The 20,827-nt window shown below is 44.6% G+C and overlaps 1 protein-coding gene across 1 annotated transcript in view; it reads left to right on the top strand.

Moving 5' to 3' along the window:
* The window catches only part of PLEKHA2 (pleckstrin homology domain containing A2), a 662,181-nt gene extending 655,050 nt beyond the window's left edge, over nt 1-7,131 (top strand). Inside the window, exon 13 of the mRNA XM_078666480.1 lies at nt 6,361-7,131. Within this exon, the coding sequence (XP_078522606.1) occupies nt 6,361-6,723 (363 nt within the window). The 3' untranslated portion in view covers nt 6,724-7,131. The remainder of the gene's footprint in view (nt 1-6,360) is intronic.
* The last annotated feature ends 13,696 nt before the right edge of the window (nt 7,132-20,827 follow it).

A 20,827-nucleotide genomic window follows, 5' to 3' on the forward strand; every position in this document is an offset into this window, starting at 1 on the left:
TAACATGGGATTTCAACATCATTCTAACATCTCTACAAACATCTACATTAGTTCTTCACACTTGATATAAGTATTCTATTTAAATTAAACACTCGTATGTATTTTCACTCTAATGATTCGACACTCTTATATAATGTTTACTAAACTAATACAACGTGCTTGTAAATATGGTGCACTTCTATTTTTTTCTTGATTTCCGCTCTCTCACAGGCATCGTGTTGCAACTTTAACAGAATTAATATACCCGTAAAGATATATAGAGATATATTAATGCCTCCCATCTCAGAGACAACTTAAATAGGGACGTCCTCTTGTATTCCTTCTTTTGTTGATTACCAAACTTTAGCAGGAATGACAAAAAGCTAGAAGTAGGACTGCGATGAATACGTGTATGACTTGGGGTAATTCACTGGTGGTGTACAGCATATACAAGGGAGTAAATGAGACCTGGAAGGCAAAGAACAGGGCAGAATTCAGGAGAAGGATGGTGTGGATTGGGATCTAAAGGGTGCACGGGAACTGGGAAACACCTGTACAATTAAAAATAGGAAGACAACACATATGTAGAGGCAATATACATTAGAAATGGCAATAGCATACAAAGTAGCCGAGTAGAAAACACAAGCACAAAAGACTAGCTGCCATGATGACATTATATTTTTGTGCATGCTCCTAGGAAAAATGATCTGTCTTCAACTAGAAAGAGATCACAATAAGGCATGGAATATTTATTTTTCACTGAGTCTTAGGAGATACCCAGAAGACCTTATATGAGAAGTGCTCTAAGCGAGTCTCTGTGCAAGTAACAACATTTCTCAGAACACAATGGCACCTTCTGGTAGTGACAAGTTTTGATCAGCAGAGAGGACCTAGGAAACAATACAAGGGGAATATAATACAGAAAAAAGGTTCCGGACAAGTAGGGCTGAATTCTAAGAAATAGCAAAGGGGGCAATATAAGTGACGTAGAATCACATATATTCAATTGATGGATATGCTTTCAGATCTGCACATCTGTATGTGAGTTCTTCGTATTCAAACGACCATTTCATAACATCTTCTTTTCAAAAGGTGCTTCCGTGGTGATAAAATATCCACCCACCTTGGGTATAAGTCCACTAGAACTGCACAATGCAGTATAGTACAAAATGTTCAATGTATGCGCCAAAGCACACCAAAACACTGTCACTTTTATCCTCAGTCAGTAATTCAGTGAAACCAAAACAATTTTTGAAGTTCCATTGACAATTTCCAATAAATGATCCACAGAAGATGATGTACATGGATAGAGTCGTTGTGTGGACAACACGTGGTCTTTGGAACTTGAACAACGCTTTATTTTGAACAAACGGTATTAAGGTTACCCCATTTTAAATAACATTTGGCTTTTGAATCAAGAGACTCACAGACAGAATTTACTCAGCGAGCTACATTTCTTGCAAACTATTTACGTAAAACATTAAGAAGGACTGCCTTTTTGGATATTGAGAAAAGCCTTGAGAAAATCCAGGAGGACGAAACGCGCGTCGCCTACCGTGCTTGTGTCTATGATTGGAATAAAACAGTATGACCTGATACATCATCTTCTATGGATCATTTATTGGAAATTGCCAATGGAACTTCGAAAATTGTTTTTTTTTTGCTGAATTACTGACTGAGGATAAAAGTGGCAGTGTTTTGGTGTGCTTTTGTGCATATGTTGAACATTAGTGACATAGAAACAGGACTCGGGAAGGTGGTACTGGATTCTAAAACGTATGGTATTGGGAAGGCATCACTGAAAATATAAAGAGCAAGCAAACCAACCTAACTAACTGAGCATGCAGGGAAGAAAATGCTGAGCATAAATTATTAGTATACAAATAGACAAAAGTGACTTTGGAACACAGGGTAAAGCATGATGGGACTGGACCCCAAAGGTAATTTTGTCAGACCAACGTCTTGGGGGGTAGGAGGGAAGGGGGAGGTGCAAGAGTGAAGCACTTCTGCTTTTGTTACTGGGGGCCGATTTTGCAGCACTGCTACTAAACCAGCCACCAATGCTGCAAAACCAGCCCCCACCCTTCCAGCCTCCTGGCGACTTGCTCGATGCCCACTACGGCCAGAATGGCCCTGGATGAAAGACTCTGCAATGCAAACTAGAAGTGGACCGACCATATGTAGATAGAACAAGGAAGTCTGGAATATAGGACAAAGGTCAAAAAGCATCAGGAAACATGAACAGAGAACCTATTCCATCACATATCAGTGTATAGAGGAACTACTGGAGCAAGATAGGTATGGGGAACTCCTTTCACAATTAATGTGCAAAGCACACATAAAATAGAAAAAAGTCTGCAAGCAGAGAAAGTCAGACTAGGTTGATGCAGTATCAGGATGAAGATGGTTGCAAGAATACTAAACACTGATCTCAGAGGCTGTACATAGCTGGCAATTCAGGTGAATAGCACAAGTTCAGAGAGAGATCTAGGTGTGTGGATATAGCCAGATGCATCAGTATGGTAGCATTATAGGAGCTTTTGGAACAGGGGTATGGCAAAGTGCAACCTTCAGATCATAAAAAGTCCTGATGACTTTTTTAGTTGTTTCTTGGGGATCGGGCCTGTCAAAGGGGTGTTTATGATTTCCATTGTTACCATAAAGATTCAACTATGTGAATCCCAAGGTGTCTTTCACATGGGTCACCGCGTAGTTCCTCACTGGTTTGAATTTCACCAGCAGGGCTACCCATCACCTACCATATGCCCAAGGTAGGCAACTGAGAGGTCACAGACTTGTCTCTTGTTTTCCTTCATGGTCACTGTGCTGCCTTAAAAACTAAACACATTTTCCAAGTGATCCATATGGTGTTATTGTGGACAGTTGAACATGTACGCCATTCAGAAATGGTCCACAAAACCTATCTGATGAGCGATGAGAAGATTATGCCTGCATTTCATAGTTCATGCAGGCGTACCTTTAAACTGACACTCTTCATATTTTCAGTTGGTGTCAATGCAATGTGCCAGAAGTCATCAGATCAAAACTAAAAAGGCGCTTTGCTACACTAAACTTGTTCATCAGCTTGGGCGTTACAATGGACATTGGACACCATGATCAGTACAATTGGACAGACCCATGAACTGCAAGAGTGCCTTTTAACACCAATCTCCAGCATATCTGTCACCTCTGCCTTTAGGCATTTCTGGATCTCCCCTGACATTCTGTATGTCTTGCTCTTCATAGGCAGATTATCACTGTGTCTGTGTTATAGGCAGCGTGTGGTTTTCGGTCATTAAGTTAGTGAGAAAAGCTGAGCAAAGTGAACAAACATTTATATTCAGCCAGTTGTGCAGGTTTCAGGTCAGGGGCACCCGTGACTGCCTCTACTGAGACATCCTTCTCTTCCCCTTGCAGCAGGTCAGGGAAAGTCCAATTGTACTATTCAACCACACCAGAGACTGCTACTATGTAGTACTGAGGCACTCCCTAGGTACTACCTATGTAGTTCTGCGGTACCTTAAAAATATTAAAATAAAAAAGTGCATAAAAATGGTAAAACACTGTAACAAACACTTTTTCACAAATATAGTGTACTAGTGTCTTCCAATGTTTACATATTTAATTATGTCAAAAAGTCTACACAATACTGCAGTAATACCTAACATTTCCACATTACTTAAAAAAAATTACAAAACAAAGGAACATTTTGTGACAAAAAACACTGGCATTCTAGGTACTACCACGGTACTGCATAAATTGGTTACAAAAATATATAGATTTTTTTTTTAAATCCATATCTATTTCCACAACAATAAAACCTACTACTTACCTATGTTTAAGGCCCTAAGCCACATCAATCCATAAGTCTACTAAGAGGGTTATGGCTACCCTTTAACTTTGTAAAGGTAGGCGTTTATTATTCAATGGATTGTTATCGGTATGTACCGCCCTATGCCACTAACTTACCGAGGTGCACCGTGGCACAACATATCACTAGGGGACAATTTGGGGATTTTATTGTGATACCCTTGTGCTATGCATAGTGTCGCAAAGGCAACACAATACTTATGTAGCATTTACAAAACTACACAAAGCATCCATATATCGCCCTGCATTGCTTGGTACATGTACAGAAATGCAATGCAGTGCGTATCACTTTCTTGTGTTGCTCTACCCACCATTATATACAGTCTTTCAAAATTTCAACTATATCTGGAACTCACCACAGTTTATGGCAGTGCAGTACACACCATTCAACTCTACTCTATTACAGTGTGCGACACCGCAGTGTACACCACTCCACTGTACGCAACTCCACTATAAGCTATTCCGCTGTACGTCACTGCACTCTATGCTATTCAACTATATGCCACTCCAATCTTTGAAACTCTACTCTACGAATATGCCGCTCCACTGTACTTCACTACACCGTACACTATTTCTATGTATTGCCCTCCACCCTACGACACTCCAGTATCTGCTATTCCACTTTACGGCAAGCCACTCTTCTACACTCCACTCTACGCTATTAGTCTGTATGGTCTGTACGACACTCTCCCTCATTTAACAGTACGACACTCCAATTGACTATACCTTAAGAAATAACACTCAGTACTACAATTTGAAGAAAAAAAATCATTAATAACCTAAAAACCATTTACATTCCATGTAAAAATCAAAGGTTACAGATAAGTTGCAGTTAGGAAAACTTTATTTATTCTTTCCATGCAAGCCATACTTAAACTACACAAACAGTAGAAAGTCTAAAGTTATACCTAAAAGTTACATTTAGAACATACACACCACCTTCACATTACTCTTTCATGCACCTATGCACACAGTGTTACTTATAATTTAAATTTTAACTTAACCCCTTCGCTGCGGGGGTTAATCCCCCGCTGTGCTGGGGGAGAAGGGGCGCGCACAGCGCCCCCATGCTCATGACGAGCTGAGCTCGTCATGAGCTACGGCGCTACGGTGCTCATGACGAGCTCAGCTCGTCACAGGTGTATTACCTCCTGTGGAACGCTCAGCACAGGAGGGGAATTCTCCCCGCACCTGAGTGTTCCACGGCTCGTGACGAGCTGAGCTCGTCATGAGCACCGGAGCGCCGTGGCTCTCATGAGCCTCGAAGAGGTTAACACAGCACCTTCAAATTACTATAAGCCGTGCACCTCCGTACACAGTAATGTCACCCCACAAGCCATACTAAATTAACTGTATCGCGTGATTATACTGTGTTCTGAAAAAACATCTTAATTGAGCTGTCCTTAGTGTTGCTATAAAAACTATGATTTTGCATGGTATAGGTGATGTTGTAAGGGAGGGTATAACCAGTGTATTGACTTACCCACCTCTCTTTTCAGCCCACATTACCTACAAACTTAAATTTGAGTTTGACATTCAAAAGTTACAGATTTAAGCCTTTATTATATTTTATAGAGTTGGAACAAGTCAATCTGCGCAGGGTTAAAGGCACATTCTATATTTTTGAAGATGGGCAAATATGTTCATTACTACTCCTTCACAATTCTGTCCATACAATAGTGTTTAGAACATTGGTCAACTCTCACTGCAACTATGACAACACCTTATATGCTGGACTCCTGCATACCAAAAGACTGCAAAAAGCCAACAATGCGGTTCGTCTTTTAATCTTCTGGCAAACAAAATGCCAAGTTATGGCACCCCAACAAAACATTGCAACTGGCTACAGGAGTAGAAAATAATCCACTTCCCCTAGATTCACCAGGAGCACATATGAAAAAAAACTACTAAACATACCACTCCACAGGAGACAACCTACTTAAAACACTAAAAACAGAAACAAATTGTGGGGCGGCAAGAGATCCGCAGTAGTGCCACCCCACCTCTCTGTCACCCTTCTTTAAGCCCCTGCAATGCTCCATCCCTCATGCTTTTCAGGCACAAATTAACAAAACATGCTTCCCTCATACCAACCCCTGGTGGTTCTATCCTGTAAAACAATATGTGCCCGCTTGCAATAATTGAAAGTGGTTAATTCTAATGTGGACTTGCCTTTAACTGCTGTATTACTGTAATCATCTCACTCTGACCATGTCGCCTGCAGCTGCTGAATGTTTGTAATCTCCTAGTCATATGCACTTGGCACAATCCCATGGTATCAATGTAGCTATTATTCTGTTCACCATACCAAAGTCTGGGCCAGCAATGGCATACCCCAGCTCTGGTTGGTGACGTTATTAAGTTTCTTATAGTAGCAAGGTTATGCATTGTGTACTATATGAAAAAAATCAACATTAAAGATTCCACCTGTTTCCTAGGGGTCAAAGGGAAATATTGCTGTTTGAGATAGTTCATTCCAAATGTATTTAATTTCATCTCCTTTTTTTGCAGGAGTTTGCGCCCTTCAGCAGATCACTCTCTTTGAACAGACGGGGAAGCTCAAATCGCCCAAGTGCCTCAAACCCATCAATCTCCACAGCCAAAAAGCCGGAGGAAAAAAAGAGTGTCATCAAAGGCCCATCCGAGGCCATGTCTTGGCAACCTTGGACACCCGTGCCTCAAGCAGAAAAAAAGGACCCGGCTGCGAAAGCCGGTCTTGAGCACTCAAGGTGCTCTGCGACTCTGGCCAAAGTCCCAGATGATGTGAAAGCCCTGGGGACACGCCTGAGACATGTGTCCGAGCCCCAGCGTGGAAGAGAGACACCCTACATGATAAGTATGGATGACACAAACATTCGGACCTCTGACGTGTGACCCATGCTAGGAGCCAAAGCCCATGCATTGATTTTTCTAAACCCAGTAGAATCTACATGCTGGAGAAGAGAGAACCATCAGGACGAGGGTGTTACTGCCAATGGAGCAAAGTCCAGATTCATGCCATTCAGTGACTGCGAAATAGTGCTTTGGCGGTGTTACCCTACCCCAACAGAATGGAATGTCGCGTGCCACTGCCTTGACATCACACTGCGCTGAATCTTTATGCTGTCTTTCCTTCTTTTTTGTTTAGATTGCAAACACGTTTTTACCAGTCTACAGTTTGAGTTTATCTGAAAGAACGTGGCATCAGATACTTCAGTACCAAGTCCTTTGCACTTCCCTATTTTCTTTTGCTGAAGGCTTATGTATTTAATCTGTTTACAAATAAATGGAATGAAACATTCAGTTCTTGTGGCCTTACCAGCAGCAGCAAGTGCACTGATGATCATGGACCAGATGTACATCGTTTTATTTAGTTTGCAAATGTCCCAATTAGCAGAATCGAGCCATTTGTGAATGAAAAAAGGCCTTTTTCAATGAACAAAGGTCCAATTTATGATCCGGTAACCTATTACGGAATTGCAGTGGAATGTGTGAATGTTTTGCAACTGAAATGCGGTAACAAAAAATTTGCATTTTGCCACCTACTTCAAGTAGGTGGTAGCCCATTCTCAAATGGCATGGGGTCCCCAAGGGACCCATTACCCTTTATGAATGTTTGTAAAACAAATGTTTAACAGCAGGCAGTAGTCCTACAGACCACTCCCTAGTCTTAAAAAAAGAAAAGAAAACTTTTCATTTTTCTTTTTGAAATGCATCCTGTTTTTTTCAAGGAAAACGGGCAGCATTTTAAAAAACAAATTGCTTTATTGAAAAGCAATCATTGATATGGTGGTGTGCTGACCCTTGCAGGCCCCTTCCCTGTGATTTTTGTGATTCCCATTGGGTCCCTAACCGAGACCTACATCATGAATATTAATGAGGTAGGTGTATTTGCGAACCACTGGGAATTGCAAACTGTGCTAGACACACATTCGTACATGAGCGTTTGCGATCCCCATATCTAAAAAATTCTCTATTTGGTAATTGCAAGGCATACCGTACATACATCTCGTCCCATGTGTTTAAATTATAAGAACATAGGTCGCCTGAAGTCTGTGTATTACAAATGTGGTACTATTTTTATACCTTGGGCTACAACCTGCAAGCAGCGAAAGAAACTTGAATGTGAAATGCAGTATAATGTGTACACATACGCCCCACTTCCTTTTTAACAGGATATGCTTTTTCACAGGACCTCTGGAGAAATCAATGTTGCTTGACACTCTCCACATTAGAAGGAATAGAAGTCTTAAGTCTATGTACTCCGAATAGGGTGAATGGGACATCAGCTGTTTTTTGGTGGATGTTCCTCATGTGTCAAACTTTAAAGTAGGCCCAGAGTTTGGGGGCTGGTAAGAAGTCTATAGGACTCTACTCAAAAACACCTGGTATTAAAATATTTCTGACAAAAACTATGATGGGGTTCAATATAAAAATCAAATACGAATTTAGAAGGTAATCCATTCTAATGAAGGGTCTTACATTTTTTGTGTGCTTGCTACCAGATAAACAGCACTCAACAGAGAAAACGCTATAGGGCTGATTACTAGTATAGGTGCTAGTTATCACAACTTATAATGAATGATACTACACGATATTTTATTTATTAGGTACAATAAATAGCACCTGAAACCTGTATGTTTTTCCGCTGTTCATTTCTGCAGATTTCACCTGCCAAAATTTAACAGAGATTGTATTTTTTAACATATCCGATAATTATCTGATCTGTTAAATAAAAGTAAACTCTTAATTCTGACCCATGCATAAACAGGGGTTTACGAGCGGGTCGGAATTAATCGAGCCATTGGTATTCAGGTCCAGTGTGTGCAGCCGTTGAAATGACCATTGTGGAGGATAGGCATCAACTGCAACCAATTTGAAAGTGATCATGTTATTGGAAATGCTGACTTTCTTGGAGTTGATGATGTGGCTAGTGGTTACATGAGCCTTGATGGTGGACTTCATGATATCAATGATTTTATAAAGGGTTGCCTTTACATATAGATTGTTGATAATAACATGGCATGTGGTGTGGGTGATGATTATAGCAGCTGGTATGAATATGCAGGCACTGCTGACTTACTAGTAGATACATTGTAGCAAGGATGTTGGAAATGATGGTGACAGTAGTTGGTTTATAATGGATGGTGTAGATGATGTGATATGAAAAATGTGCAGCTGGTGTTTATATAGTGACTGCATTAGTTTGGATGATGGGGATGGAGCTATTTTATAAGGTCAATGATTTAGTATTGTTGGTGATGGTGAAAGTTGTGGGACTAGTGTGTTTATGATTGGGAGTGGTGGTGGTGGAAATAATGATGGCAGAATGTAGGATTCTTGCATATATTAATGGTGAAAAAAGTTTAAAGATATGATGAAGGCAGCTGGTGTGTTATTGGTGGTGTAAATATGATGGCAATAGTGGTTGTTGAGCAGACAGTGATAACAATGTAATGGTGGAAACCACTAGCGGCAGCAATTGTGATAACTCTGATGGTGAAGTTGCGCACCCTGAATATTGACGACTGAATATCGAAGGAGATAAATATCCAGGACAAAGTATTGAATCCAAAATATTGAAAAGCAAGTAAGTATAGGATTTCTATACCTAGCACCATATATGTGCCTTGATACACACACACACACACACACACACATATATATTATATATATATATATATATATATATATATATAAACTAGCAGCCCGTCCCGACGTTTTCCGGGCATGCTGTAGCCGACGCCACTGTACCTTAACCCGCTCCCGCCGCGAACGTGTTTTTCTGGTGTTCGTCCATCCCCGAACGTGTTTGGCCGCTCCAGCATGTTTGGCTGCTCCAGCCTACGCCCCTGCAATATGCGTACGTGTGTGTTCGCTCCATCCCACGCCACTTAGATGCACAACATCGCGTCAACGTCCAACGCCCACAACAATGCTAAAGGACACGACCACTCGTATTGGAATTCTAGTCCCACACAGAACGCTTCTCTTTTGACGAATCCCACAGCGCACACGCCCACAACTGACTACTTTTCACAAAAAGTTATTTTCCCCTTCTAATGTATATGTTGAGCTGCTGTATAGCCTATGACCATCTGCTGATACTGTAGTTTGCAATGCTGTATTGGGTGTTCCGATTGGTGCTGTAGTTCTTGAGCTTACCCGCCTCAAAGGTTTGGGTTCTCTCTTTATTATCTTAGTATAGATTAAAAAAAATATATATATATATATATATATTACATAGTTGCAGTCGCCACTAGGTAGTAATCGTTAGGTCTACTTTTCCACAGAACAAGCATTTTTTTCTGGTTTTTTTTTTATATATATATATCTTTAAGGTATGTAGTTGTGGAGTTAGGAATGGGAAATCTGTACTTCATCCATTTGGACTTCCATTCGCTGCTCTGGTCTTTAATATTTTGTCCATGTTATTCCTATACCACGATATCCATAGCCTTGGCATTCAGTAGTGCAATTATGGTGATGATGAGAATGAAGATGGTGCACCATTTCTGAAACAGACTGATTTATAACATTGTCCTGTCAAGGACACAGTTTCCTACTCTGCTTTTTAGGCCAGCAATGGGGCTATAGGAGGCTTCATCTTGATAATCCCTTGTGCACTATTGTGAGATAGCAACTGAGCACATATACATATGTATATACACCCTAAACCCAGTATCCCTCCAGAGACAAACACTTGGCATCGAACTCACTCTATGCTGTCCAAGCTTCGCTGGCCTTCAAGCATAACTTGCCCTACGTTTCTATCTGGTCCACCCAAAGAAGGAGTTTTTAAGGAACCCGTCCTGGAAGATTATGGATCCTTCTCCATGTCATTCGCCCTCTGCGCTAACTTATGAAGGTTCTGGAGCCATGAACTGGATATAGGACAGATTCTGACCCACATTGTCCAAGTTGAAACTGCTGCGTGACAGGATCTGTCAGTAGCCTGCATGGCGCATCAGCGTGGCAGTTCATGGACTGTTAGCACCTGCCTAGTATTTTACTAACATTGCTGGTATTTCTTTTTCATGACTGATGTAAAAAATGGATTAACTAAAATAAATGCCCTTTGCATCATAAACCTAAAACAGCAAGACGAAATCAATTCAAACTAACTTAGGCGCTTTGAACTTGGTTTCTTTGGTTCAAGTTCCATTCAGATATTTCAAGGGATGGCAAAGTTATTGAAGGCGATCCAAAAGTAGAGTTTTCCATTTAAATGCCTTAGGAATGTTTGCTTTACAGTACAGCAAAAACGTATGAACAAAATATTATGCATTTTTACATGAAGACAAAACTTTAATTACATCCAATGCTTTCTTTAGTGTGGTGTTTTAGAGATTTTTAATGTAATTTGGCGGGGATTTAAGATATGTTTCCCTGGCATATTCCCATAGAAACCTTCAATCAGCACACTATAGCCTGCTTACTGTGCCTAGGACCCGAAAGAAGAAATGGGGAGATAGAGCTTTCTCAATTGCTGCAAGCAGACTCTGGAACTCTTCCACAAAGCCTGAGGGCTATGCCTGAGCTGTTGCCTTTCACAAAAGCACTCAAGACCTGGCTCTTTACTCTATAACCAGCCTTATTTATCCTTGGTACGCTTATAGATATGGTTTAGTTCTGGATGGCTTGCTATAGCGCCTTTATGCCCTCGGGTAATTGTCACACTCTATAAAACCAAAATCAAATCAAATTCACAACCCTTGACATATTTGCAAACACTTCCTGAAATGGGCAACTTCTTCGTGTGTCGTGTGCAGCAGAATGTTGAGCCACAGGGAGTGGGTGCAAACACGTAAAGACATGGCATGGCTGAACACCACACCTTATGCACAGAGCCCACTTCTGAACTGCCAAATATGGCTTAAGCATAGAGCTCACTGTCCCTGGACTTTGGACACACACAATGGGTTGTGGGGTAACGGGAAATGGTCCCAGGCAAGGCCACACCATGGGACAAGAGACCACTGTATTCAACCAAAAGCTATAAGCAGCAGGTTCTGTGGTATGGGATTTAGACGCTGGCCATGGGCAAAGACTACATTATACACCAATGCCTACTGTGTAAATCCAAAGTTTGTTCCCAGCTGGCTGTGAGGGCACTTAGGGCTAGAAACAGACCAAGTTGGTGATGCGGCGAGCACAAGGTAAGCGTTTTTCTTTTTTTCATTTTATTTTCCCTCATCGTCTATCGACTCCCTCCCTGCCCCACTGCCCAACCGCATCCCTGCTCCTACCTTTACTGGCCACCACTGATAAAGATATGTATTGGTCATTGGTGCCATTGCAGAAGCATTGCCTTCTATTTGCAGTGATGGCATCATAAGTCACATTCATAGGACATGGCTGTGAGAATTGAAAGTGGCTTTATTATAGCCTTATAGCCTGCAGCCGAGGGCTATACAGGTTGTTAAAGGCCCTAAACCCTAGTCATAGGCCCAAGCTACAGGTGAAGTCCATAGTAAAGGAGAGAGCTTTCAATACCCACAATAGCCTGACACAGAAGGACTAAAGGGGCTATTAGAACATTCCACCCACTGAGGGTAGAATATTCTAAATTATAAGAGAAAATCAGAAAGACAAACATTGGAATGTTGGAGCTGAAGGCTCTCACCAGTCATTATCAGCACTGAGCCAATTCATCATCTTCAGTGGAGCTCTCAACATTCCAATGTTCTAATATTCCATAGTACCACTTTCTATGGAACCACAAGGCATTGTTCCACTTATGATGTGCCTCGAAAGCACCTCATCGCCCTGGGCATGGTGACCTCTCCTCCTCCTTATCTAATTTAACTCTGGAAGTAGTGGGTGAATTTTGGAAAGGGCAGAGAAGTCCTTCAGCTGGCAGCAGCTCAGGTGTAGTTTTGGCGACAGATTGCATTGCAGACACATTAAGCAGATTAGAGTGATTGGCTCTCCCACATGTTGAGGTAATAGATTTCCGGTGCTTTATGCCCAGCTCGGTGTTGGAATCTTCACTTTTAAACCATGCGAATAATTCACTGGGAGTAGACACCTTCTACGTTCTGATATTGGTAAAAGGCAAGAACTGTTGGAATCCAAGTACTTCAATTAGGTATCGCCAGGGATATCACAGACTACTCTTTGCTTTCCCTTGGCCACCAATGGCACTAACCTTGCTACTCTTGTTCTGAGACATTATAAAGGTAGCAGCAGCGGCCCATGAAGGTAAGAGTGGTGGGGCACGTGGAGGGGGTTTTGACAGACGATGATGATAAAAACATTTTTTTATTTATTTTATGTCACACACTCTATGACTGAACTTAGACCGATTTGTTTGTATAAAAATATTATTTTGTGTTATTTTATTACTATAACCAAATCAGAGGCAAAATCGTACTCTCAAAGGCAAGGTATCACAAATATGCATTTGACATTAACTTGGTTTTTGTTACAGGTTTGTATACTTTGGCAATAAACAGTCGAAATTCCTTCATAGTTACCTTTCTTACTCAGCGAGTTATCCCTAGATACCACGCTGGTACATTTCCTAAGAGAAAGGAAAGAAGTTAATGCGTTTTGTAACACAATTACAGTTTTGCAGGGTTACTCACAAGAACCTTTTAGTCCTGAATGACCAAAAATGATGTTATGGCTCGTGAGTAGAACTCAGTCAGATGGACACTTGGGGGCCTATTAGGATGGTGGGTAGACTTATGTCTGCCCGCCACCCTAGCGGTGCTGGGACCGGCCGCTAGTGAAGCCGCACTCTCCCACCAGCAATTAGGATGCCACCACCACTGTGGCTGTGGCATCCTCTATTCCCAGCATTGTGACGGGCGGTGCTCACTGCACCGTCCACCATAATGCTGGGAATGCACTGTGTGCATTGTCATGCACAAGGTGACAAGCACCGCGTGGTGCCTGCTACCTTGTCCATGACAATGTAGGTGGGTACCATAAGTACCCCCCATGTGCACCCCCCACCCCCACCCAATACCCTGGGGGCCTGCAACGGGCCCCCGTAAGCAGACTCCACGTGGCTTTCCATGGCAGGGTCTCGGCCATGGGAAGCCATGCACCACTGCCACCATATCTAATCCCTTCTCCGCCCGATCGACCGGCCCCCCACCATACTAATATGGCGGGCGGGGTATGATGTAGGGCGGACCCTTTGGTTCACACTACCAGCGGCACAGAGGTGGCGGGGTGCAGAGTACAGGCACCACACATTAGCCATCAGGTTTGGGAACTGCAGACAAGCAGGCTACCTGGTTGATGGAACAAAAAGCTCTTGGTGTCGAGGTTAGCACTGAAGGGCCCAATGGCCAGCACAAGTACTATTCCGCCAGCAGCACAGAGGCAGCCAGATGTAGGATGCGGTCGTTGGGAGTCCCAGGGTTTCTTAGTGGAGACCTTCGGTCTTGGTCCAAGCGGAAGATTCGGTCAGGAATTCCTGGGAGGTGGTTAGCGACCGGGTCAGTGAATGGGGTCTTTGGGAGTTGAAACCTTGTGGCCACAAGTTCTCACAGACTGGGTCGGTCGGGTGGTCGTGGTTGGGCTCCTTGAGCCATTTCAGTCAGAGAGATGGTCGAGGTGTCACCTTCGTCGTGGTTGGAGGGGACCTCCCAGATAAGGGCTGCAGGCTCAGGTTAGAAGCTTGTGAGGGTTAAGGTGTCACCGCAACCCAGGCTATGATTGCTGGAGGGCCTCCTTAGGGTGTTGGGCCACTCGGGTTCATGCTCAGGCTGCCAGGTGCTGAGTGGTCGGGGATTTACTGAGTCATCCGGAGTCAGAGTCAGTTGGGGTCTTAAGCAAGTCTGTTGCTTATGGGAGACAAAGTCTTTTGGATTATGAAGGCAGGGCAGGTCCTTCGGGTTCTTGAGGGCTGATGGCTGCAGGACACACCGAGGTCTTTCTGGAGAGGTCAGAAGTTGGGACAGGCCAGTAGGGCTGAGGACAAGTCAGTTGGTATCCTCCTCATCTTCTTCAGCTCGCCTTTTGGGTCCTTCTTCTTCTTGTTTCTTCTTGTCTGAGGAGGCATGGTTCAGGGTTGACCCTAAATACTAAATTTAGGGGTGTTACAGGTAGGTACAGGTCGGGACCAATGAGTCCCTTCCTTGGGGTGAGTACACCCCCTATGATGCCACCCTCCAGTGGGAGGGGGACATAAGCTTCACTCTGGTTGGCTCGGTCCCCTTATCTTCAAGATGGTAGGGACTGAGAGTTGTGCTTCACCTCGCCTCCCCCACCTGAGGGGTGGTGTTGGCAAAGGTGGGCTATCTCTCCCCTTAACTTGGTTTTTTCGCCGATTCTCTCACCCAAAGTGGGGGTCAGAACCGGTGGGACCAGTTGCTGGGAGTATCAAAAGGCTGGGGTAGCTCACAAAGGCGGTAAGCCTTTGAAGCTCCCCCTTAGTGGACCCAGCCCATCTTGGGGAGGAGGCTTGGCACCTCGTCCCAGGATGTGTTTTGTTTCAGGACCCCAAGACCGACAGGCTCTCAACCCAGGGGTCCAGAAACATGTCTGGGGTGGCAGCTGCTGAACAGCCACTCAGCCAGGACACTAGAGTGAGGTCATTTTTCAGGGGGCATCTCAAAGATGCCCTCTGAGTGCACTTTTCATTAAATCCCACACTGGCATCAGTGGGTTTAATGTGCTGAGAAGTTTGATACCAAACTTACCAGTTTTCAGTAAAGCCATTATGGTGCTGTGGAGTTCTTAAAGACAAACTCCCAGACCATATACTCTTTATGGCATTACTGAACTTACAATGTCTAAGAATTGACTTAGGCAATGTAGGGGTGCAGGGCGCATTCACCTGTACACTCACCACTGGTATGATGCATGCAGCTAGAGGAGTGGCTTACCTATGTCAGGGCAGTGGATTGTAGTCATGGTACAGAGGCATGGGTGCGATGTTAACTATTCTCTTTGTTCTGCACCAAAACATGCAGCCTGCAATGGCAGTGTGTGTGTGTGAAGGTACATAGCCTCTAAGGGTGGCATAATAAGTACTGCAGCCCTTAGAGGCCTTCCCTGGTCACAGTGACCTTGGTACTGAAGGAAGTGACCCAACTAGGGCCACCCGGGTCACTCTCAACCTCCTCTAGCCTTCCAAGAATGAAGAGTCAATAACCCAGTGGAGAATTCAATCAAACTGATTTATTAACAAAATACACTGCAGCGGAGTCCAGTCTGACCTGCCTCTTAAGATGGCTGATGAGGTACTGACTTTCACCAGCATGAATAATTATACATTTGAGCATTGCAAGCAGTTTGCTGGACATTGGTGTTTCTTTGCTTGAGACCAATATTGCCGCGGGACTGCGAGGACCAGCAGCCCCGGTGATTGATAGCAGCTGGGCCCTCCTCCCACCTACCTGCCTGCCGCATATAACTGCTCGCGGCCCCCGCTTCGCGGAAGCCGCTCACAAGCAGTTTGCTGGACATTGGTGTTTCTTTGCTTGGGACCATTATCGCCACAGGACTGCGAGGACCAGCAGCCCCGGTAATTGATAGCAGCTGGGTCCTCTTCCCGCCTACCTGCCTGCCGTATATAACCACGCCCACCTCACACTCCGCGGGACGTGCACGGGCAAAGGGCGGGCCCGCTTGAGCCCGTTTGAGAACGTTTGAGGACGGGACGGGCCACCCCCCTGACATCTTTACCGCAAGGTCAGTGCATACTAGCTCCCAAGTTATCCGCTATAGGTTGATAAGCCATCAATTGTAATTTAAATATTGAAAGGAGGAGGATACTCCAAACCCTCTGGAAATGACTACTTTAAAAACTGGGAGAGGCAGGAATTCGTCTAAAGGCACGTCAATAGTGGGCACTTTGGACCAGTTCCTTACGAGAGCCTCTTCCGTCTTGGCCCATGAAATTGCGTTGACAGAAAGAAGGTTATCTCTTGACCCCGCTTTCAATAAACGGTCCTAATTGGGAAGTTTGGTAGGGGCACGTTCACCAAACCCCATAACTAACATTGATCTTTTAAACCCAGATGGAAATGACGAAAGAGAGGGGAATCGGTCATCTCAAGTTGTTGGTGGCTTGCCCTGCAACCCAGTATGTGAAGCTGTTATGTCAATTAATGCAAATGCCCCGGTTTCAAACATTGTGCTTCCTGGACTGCCCACAGCTAGTGTCACAACGAGTGTCAAAACAAGATCTGCTGGAAGCTCTAACAGGGGGTCAACCGCCCCGGAGACAGTACCCCTTCTTAAAAGGAAGAGGGGGGGGGCGTTGAAAGGAAGGAAAGCCAAAATCCAAAAATCTGATAAAACAGCGAGTAGTAAAACACCACCATCCGTGGATAGTTCTCCCGTATACCAGTCCATCACTGAAGAGCCCACACAGTCTTCAAGTCATGGTGATGTCCCTTCTGCTGAGCTAGGTTCGGATTTTTGGACAAAGTTGGAATATATATTTATCAAGACTTGTCTCCCCATTTATGACAGACTAACTCTGATTGAAAATAGACTTGTATGTCTTGAACTATCAGATGTTTCAGTACAGGCAAGGGGTGGGAACCGGGACAACGGGACAATAGTAAATCAAAAGAGATTTTCAAAGCAAAATATGGAACTTGGTTCCCTCCCTAACCCAATGCCAATGAGAAATGCAGCTGACATTACTGCCCCTGATGAAGTTGCTTGTAGCCCTGTACCACCCCATCCAATAGCTGTAGCAAAGACAAACAAACTGTGCTGAATGGAAGGGTGGAGACGGGGGAGGGGAATAGGGCTACTACTGAAACATGTCAAATGGACAACAACATTTCTAATGTTGAACTAAAAAAGGGACTACGGCGCATAGACCTTCTTCCGGAAGCTAAACCATATGTGGTGGTTCTTGCAGGGGTCCCACACCTGAGCCATGGCAAGAGGGAGGAGTACGCGGAGCTAAAGAATAAATGTATACATTGGCTTAATTTTAACAGGCCACTCCCTCCATGGTATCAGCTGAAATTTTGTTTGTAAGGCGGGTGGAATGGATTGGGCCAATGAATAAGTCTATTGAGGGAGATTGCATAATCATTAATTTTAGTGACAGAAGGGCAGCTGAGCACATCTGTGGATGGGCTTTGGGCTGTCACGCTACACAAATACAATCTTTATCCCTGACTTACTTTTATCCCCCTACACACACTGCCCCCAGAAATATGACCATAGATGGTGGGGGGCAGACCTGGAACGGGGAATTAGGATGACTAACAGATATAAAGTGTTGTCAGGTCTGGAAGAGTGTGATTGACGACCAGCTAAGTATAGTCTGAGGGCCACCAGAGTAGGGCCAAAGGAAGGCAATGTTGGAATGGGCACGAACCGATTCGAGGGAAATGTTAGAATTTATGATGGGGCAATAGACTCACTAGGCATTAGAACCCACGCTAGTCTGTATAGCCCAGACTTGAATCCAGGGGGGTGTGAATTGCTACAGACCAAATGGTTGGGAGATACAAATCAAATCTTACCCCATATACATAGAGAAGTACATATTTCATCCGTCCCATGTAGGTGGTCCGATAAGGTAGAAGTTCTGAACCACAATATTTCTTTAACATCGATCTTATCATGGAACATAGCGGGGCTAGGCCCCAAACTAGTTTTGCCTGAATAGTTTAACTTTATTGATAAATATGATATTTGTCTCTTTCAGGAGACATGGATGGTGGATCTTGTATTTCGGTTGGGCTACCTTAACTTCTACACCCAGCTACCAAGAAGGATAAAGGCAGACCGTTCGGCGGATTAGTAGTATGGGTTAGGCAGGCTTTGGGTTGTAAAGTTCGGAACATCTTCGTATCTAATAATGATATCTTAGCAGTGAGACTTACCCTAACACCAGGGAATGTCATAGACATTTATAATATCTATGCAAGAGGGAGCCCTAGGGGACCCAAGTCAAAAGTAAACACAGCCCTAGACGATCTAATGGATGACATGCCCAATAATATACTACCACTTATAGCCGGGGATTTCAACACAACATTTGAGCCGCTAGGACAAGAAGATCATTGCCTAACGGAAGAGGAAGATAGTAGGTGGGGTATTCCACATCTGGAGATGTCACCCGTAAAAAAGTGGACAGAGGTGGCCATACAATTGAAGGGGTTATGTATGGGGAAGCGACTGAGGGCCGCTAATGGCCGAACACCATCAGATAGATAGGGTGCCAGAACATACGATAACAGCCATAGTTATGTTATGTTATGTTATTTGTTGTTTTGTATAGCGCAACGGTTACTCAAAAAGAGTGTCCCGGCGCTTTTGGAAAGGGGAAGTAATGCAGAGTAACATAACACAGTTTAAAAGAAATGAACAACACCCAAAAAATAAAGAAAAAAAACTACCTAAGAGCCTACTGGGAGAACAGCCAGGTTTTGAGCCCTTTCCTAAACTCAAGAAGAGAAGTGGCCTCCCGAAGTGGGAGCGGCAATGAATTCCACATCTGTGGGGCCAATAGACTAAAGGAACGGCCACCCAGGCGGGCCCTCTTAACACGAGGTACCGCCGCCAAGAGAAGAGACTCAGACCTCAACGAACGGGCCGGATGGTAAAAGGCCAGTCTCTTTTGGAGATACTTCGCCCCCACCGCATGGAGCGCCTTATAGGCCAAAGTCATAGCCTTAAAGGCAATCCGTTTGCGGATGGGTAGCCAGTGCAGCGTCAGCAGTAGCCCAGAGACGCTGCTACGTCTATTTAGACCGAAGATGGCCCTGGCCGCCGCATTCTGCGCAACTTGAAGCCGCTGTAGCAAGTACTCTGGTAGGCCCAGGTAAAGAATGTTGGCATAATCCAACCTGGAGCCTATCAGAGCCTGCACAGTCAGCCTCCTATGCTCCTCTGACAGAAAAGGCAAGAACCTCCGCAGCATTTTTAATAGGCCGAAGCAGGTGCCGGTCACCCCAAGAATCTGGGCTCTCATCGTCAACCCCTTGTCCATCTTAACCCCCAAGTTTTTAGCCATAGGGGAGGAGCCGGATGGTGGGAACATGTCGACGGGCCACCAGGCCTGCCAGCTGGGCTCTATATCGCACCCGAAGAAGAGTACCTCCGATTTATCGGAATTGCACTTGAGGCTGTTCCGTTGGAACCATGCGAACACCGCCCCAAGGCAATTCCGGATACTCTCCCCGTCAAAGTCAGCCCCCTTCTCGCAAGAGAAGAGGAGCTGGGTGTCGTCGGCATACGACACGATCCGGGCACCAAACGACTCCGCCACCGCCGCCAAAGGGGTCATAAAGATGTTAAAGAGGGTCGGGCTCAAAATAGAGCCCTGAGGGACCCCGACTCCCAATGGCGGCATCACGGCGGAGTCCGGTGGTGTCCAGACCGTCTGCCGGCGGCCGGCTAAGAAAGACGAAAACCATTTGAGCACCGTCCCCCGCAGACCAATCTCAAAGAGTCTCGCGAGAAGGCCATCATGGGGGACGGTGTCAAAAGCCGCCGACAGGTCCAACAACACCAGCATGACTTTGCCCCCGGTATCCAACACCCCTTTGATGGTTTCAGAAACCTCAAGGAGCGCGGTCTCGATGCTACGATTAGAGCGAAAGCCTGACTGAGAGTCATGCAGAATCTCGTGGGACTCCAAAAAATTGGAGAGCACCGACTGAACGTGCTTCTCCAAGATTTTTACAAAGGCCGGCAGCAGCGAGATCGGCCTATAATTAGCTGGGACCTTTGGGTCCAGGCCAGGTTTTTTAAGTAGCGGGATGACCATGTCCTTCTTCCACTCTGACGGAACCACTCCCAAACTCAACGAAAGGTTGAGGAGAGGGTTCGCCAGTGGGTTGATTACCTCCGCCAATTTACCCAAAAGTTTAGCTGGGCAAGGGTCCAACGGAGACCCAGATTTTAAATTGCCCATAAGTGCTAGAGAGGCGGGGGCTGACAAGGATGGAAACTCGGCCAGCATGGCGCCCCGCGCAACAGAGACCGACATACCAACCTCGGACATCGGCGGCCTAACAGGTGCTACAGTTGAAAAAGAGTCCTGTATAAGTTTTATCTT

The sequence above is a fragment of the Lissotriton helveticus genome, chromosome 11 (assembly GCF_964261635.1).
Source record: "Lissotriton helveticus chromosome 11, aLisHel1.1, whole genome shotgun sequence".
Taxonomy (NCBI): Eukaryota; Metazoa; Chordata; class Amphibia; order Caudata; family Salamandridae; genus Lissotriton; species Lissotriton helveticus.